Genomic DNA, 4,544 nt, shown 5'->3' with positions numbered 1-4,544 from the left:
TCTAGAGCAAAACCTAGATTAGATCGACTCCTAGACGATATATTTCGGTGGTATATGGTGTTAGGGTTCTCTGGAGACGAAAACCAACGACTTAGGGTGAATGGGATGAGTAACCTCATCAAAGAAGTCTAAACCCGTATATATAGTGAACACAGACACACTCGGTCGAGTGTCTGTGTCCACTCGGTCGACTGACTGACACAGTCGGTCGAGTGTCTATATACACTCGGTCGACTGTGTGCAGTTTAAACATATTGATCACTTGATAAATTAAGTACGCACAAACACAAATATAATCAATAGTCTCGAGTAAACATTATTATATAACCGAAACGTGTTAAACATAAAAACGGATAACGGCTGGGGATTCATGCACCAACAATAAGCATAAATATAAAAGTGACAAGCTAAGTGATCCATAAAGTCTATATATCACCATAATTGACATCTTCATTACTTTCTTATTTATCACGAGTTGAAGATCCTTCTCCTTGCAATCGATTTATAGTGTTGATTTGTTGTTTCTCCTTATACTTTGGTGTTTTCCAATAATCTCTAAAATTCTTCTAAGCACCATCCCCTATAAATGCTGGTTGAATCATATTTTTCTCTTTTGTCTCTCATTAAGTCAGTGTACCGCTCTGCAGCCTTCGCATTCCAAGCCCTTCTCACTTGTGGTTTAGTATGAGGTTCCGAATGAAATGTTTCTTCACAAAAATAGTTGATTATGGAATATTATTTACCAATACATTAAAGTCTAACTAAACTTTAAACATAAGTTATAATACCTTGAATTTCTTTGAAGGTCTTTGTAATTGCTCTGGAACATTCAATCAAATTGAGTAACCTATTAAAAACGTAAAAGTCATAAGTATTTAAATTCTACAATTTATTTTTAAGTGTGCTAAAAATTTAAATCCGTAAATACTACGAGTACATCTTATTCACTAGAGACACATTTAGAAGTTATATGCTATAACATTCTGCCTTACAGAACATAATAATAATAATAATAATAATAATAATAATAATAATAATAATAATAATAATAATAATAATAATAATAATAATAATATAATAATAATAATAATAACAGACATAATAACTAAACATAATAGGCTTAGCAACACTTATATGCTATAGCATTTTGACTTACAATGATATACTGAATGAACTATATATCCAATTTTTAATCAGTTCCCACTGTCATAAAATCCTCATTTTTTAATAACAGTTCATGGACAATTGCACTAATTTGTTCATTACCATGGTTCATATCATTACATTACGTTGGATAATTAAAATTTATGCGAATTCCCTTAAAATATTATGTATAAACGTATTCAAAACTTCATAAATTAAATCAATAAAGATTAACTCACAAAAATAAAAACTAAGCACTCCAATTAAAATTATTGAAACGGACTTGTATAAAAGTAATTGTGAAATAAGTTTATTACCTGTAAGTCAAAAGTTGGTTCTGCACCTTTGTTGTTGGTAATCGGTGGCGACTTTAGGTGAAGCGAAGCGGGGTACCGTGATACCACTAGTTTTTCGAAAATTATCATAAATTTTTTATTTTTTACGTATAGAACACCACTAAATATAATAATAGGACTCCATAAATTTTTAGAGATTATAGTTTAATAGTATGGACTACTAAAGTGTTTGAAATTAACCCACTTATGATATGATTTTTATAGTGTGAGCCATTGAATATATTAGATATAAAAATAAACAAACTTTTGTCCAATTCCAATTCTAATTCTTTTTGACTTCTTTCTACATCACATTTTTTACGGTTCTATCTTTAATCCTTCATCCTAGGGATGTCAATGGATATGATATGGATCGGGTGAGGGCGTGAAGCCATATTCATATCCATTTATTTTTTGTTTATCATATCTATATCCATTTAAGTTTAGTTCATCAATCTATATCCATATTTAGTGGATTAAGCGGATTAATGGATATTCATTAGATATTTAAGAAATCTTACAATATTTTCAAATATATAATGAAAATAAAAGTGTAATATAACATGACATAATTTACAATTCTTCCACCATAATGTGTAATGTTTGTTTAAGAATGAATAATATTTATTAAATTTACTATCAAACATATATTATGACATATTACGTGTAATATTTATGTTGAGATATACATGTTTTATTGTGAATACTCATGGTGAATGCATTATATGGTTGCAACTAAGATGTATGTGTAACGGTATATATATTTGTAATAGTTATTGTATATTAGTCCCTAATCTCATCACTCATAACTACCTAACTTTTCTATTTAAAAAAGTAAGGAGAAACTGCAATTTTAGAGCTAATGTTAATGTTATGCGACTCATATTGCTAATAGGTTATAAAATTGCAATTTAAAATTGCTACTGTATAGGTCATTGGCTAAAATAATATTTTAAAATTGCTACTGTATAGGTCATTGTTACTTTAAAATTGATACTGCATGTGCCATTAATTGCTAAACAACCTTATATTTTTCGAGTATTATTCAATTTCATGTTTGTGTTTTGGGCGCGACCCGACCCGACCCGATTTGACTCGACACATTCAATATTTTGTGCAAGAAAGTTATCAAATAATTTTTTGGGACTCCATTGAGTTTTGATCCTAGAATCGCACTGTTGGTAATGGACATGAATCTCTCACACTTTCTTATCATTATATGCACAACCGATAGTGATGCAGTTGTAGATGGGCCTGCTGGACTGTTTACTGGGCCACAAATTGGGCCGATTACCTTGGATGATTATTTTGTGCATTTACATGTTGGGCCAGGTTCCAAATTTGCAAAGGGATGAGAAGTAGTCAAGAAGATCTGCTGGTCACGTTTTTAGTTTGGATTGAATAAGAGAGTTTATTAACTCCAAGTTTATCTCATGTTTAGTTGCTTGAACTTATCTTTTATTTAGTATTTATATTGTAGTTCCAGAAAGAGGCCGGGGACTGATTTTTGGATTATTTATTTTCGTGAAATAAAACAGCAAACCGAGAAGGTTTAGCACACTATCGTTCTTATCCAAAACCGTGAAGGTTTTACCACTTTTAATCGATCTAAGAAGGATTGATTAGCTGTCGTTCTCATTTATCACTATAATATTTGTTTGGCCACGATCGCATTACATTATTTGGTATCCAGAGTCAGCATGGTCGAACAACCCCATCGAGGTGCTTATCGCTCGGTCAGGTTTACAGACCCTGACCCGTATGCTGAAATCGAGAGGCTAAAAAAACATGTTGCTGATTTAGAACTACAGAACCAACAATTGTATGAAGATCGTGCTTCTGAGATTCTTCTGAAGGTAGAGACGGGGCGAATCCATTCGCTCACCAGGATCCACCACCGAATCAACGCCGTGGTTATGATGATCCATTACGCGGCTTGGGAATGAAGGTTGAGATCCCCGAGTTTAATGGCACAGCACATCCCGATGAATTTCTTGATTGGTTAAGCACAGTGGAGCGTGTGTTTGACATCAAGAATATTCCTGAGAGATTGAAAGTGAAGCTTGTTGCCTTGAAACTGAAGAAACATGCTTCACTTTGGTGGGACCATGTTAAGCGACAACGAGCTCTTGCTCGTAAATCAAAAATTGAAACATGGGACAAGATGAAGAAGTTGATGCGGGATAAATTCTTACCTGAAAATCACCGACAAGATGCTTTTATCGAGTATCATAACCTTCAACAACGATCCATGGGTGTCGAAGAATTCATTCATGAGTTTGATAAACTTCGAATGAGATGTGCTGTTGATGAACCAGAGGAGCAGATTATCGCAAGATTTGTGGGCAATCTCAAACCCGAAATAGCAGACGTGGTAACATTACAACCCTACTGGACCTACATCGACGTCTGTCGGCTTGCTTTGAAAGTCGAGAAGAAACTACAACGTGATAAAAATCGCACTCCATTTATACGCAATTCCACCACACCTTCTGCTCCATTTGTTGACAAAAGTGCAGGTGATATTAGTAGCTCCACACCACAGATTACGCCTACAAACAAACCCCCTACATGTTATAAATGTCAAGGTAAGGGCCACTATGCACGTGAGTGTCCTAATAAACGCTCGATTACTATTTGGGACGATGAGCAGACACCACAATATGATTTAGAAGATGACTAGAACCAACCATCAAATACAACTGATGTCAAGCAGGATGAGGTATTGTATGCTGATCAAGGTGAATTACTAGTCATACATCGGGCACTTACTAACTCTAGCACGGAAACACAAGACGACTACATGTGGCTTCGCAACAATATATTCCGTACTAATGTTACCTCACAAGGGAAAGTATGCTCCATGATAATAGATGGCGGGAGTTGTGAAAATGTTGTGTCAAAAGAAATGGTTGAAAAGTTAAACTTCAAAGCCGAAGACCATCTCGAACCATACCAACTCACATGGTTGAAAAGTAATAATCATGTCAAAGTTACCAAGCGTTGTTTGGTTAAATTTTCGATCGGGAAAAAGTACCATGACGAGGTGTGGTGTGAGGTAATCCC

At 34.3% G+C, this 4,544-nt stretch overlaps 1 protein-coding gene across 1 annotated transcript; it reads left to right on the top strand.

Annotated features, from left to right (window-relative positions):
- Positions 1 to 3,178: 3,178 nt before the first annotated feature.
- On the top strand, positions 3,179 to 4,161 carry LOC139851482 (uncharacterized). Its single transcript, XM_071840583.1, has 2 exons — positions 3,179 to 3,334; positions 3,427 to 4,161. Exons 1-2 carry the CDS (start codon positions 3,179 to 3,181, stop codon positions 4,159 to 4,161), a joined length of 891 nt encoding a protein of 296 aa, XP_071696684.1.
- Positions 4,162 to 4,544: the final 383 nt, after the last annotated feature.

This window comes from Rutidosis leptorrhynchoides, chromosome 1 (genome assembly GCF_046630445.1).
Source record: "Rutidosis leptorrhynchoides isolate AG116_Rl617_1_P2 chromosome 1, CSIRO_AGI_Rlap_v1, whole genome shotgun sequence".
Classification (NCBI taxonomy): domain Eukaryota; kingdom Viridiplantae; phylum Streptophyta; class Magnoliopsida; order Asterales; family Asteraceae; genus Rutidosis; species Rutidosis leptorrhynchoides.
This window is presented reverse-complemented; position numbering and strand designations above follow the sequence as displayed.

What these genes read in the sequence shown, in the direction of transcription:
- LOC139851482 (XM_071840583.1), top strand. Translation starts at nt 3,179, where the DNA reads ATGGTCGAACAACCCCATCGAGGTGCTTATCGCTCGGTCAGGTTTACA. An exon ending in CTTCTGAGATTCTTCTGAAG is followed by an intron (nt 3,335 to 3,426) that starts GTAGAGACGGGG and finishes TTGGGAATGAAG; the next exon opens with GTTGAGATCCCCGAGTTTAA.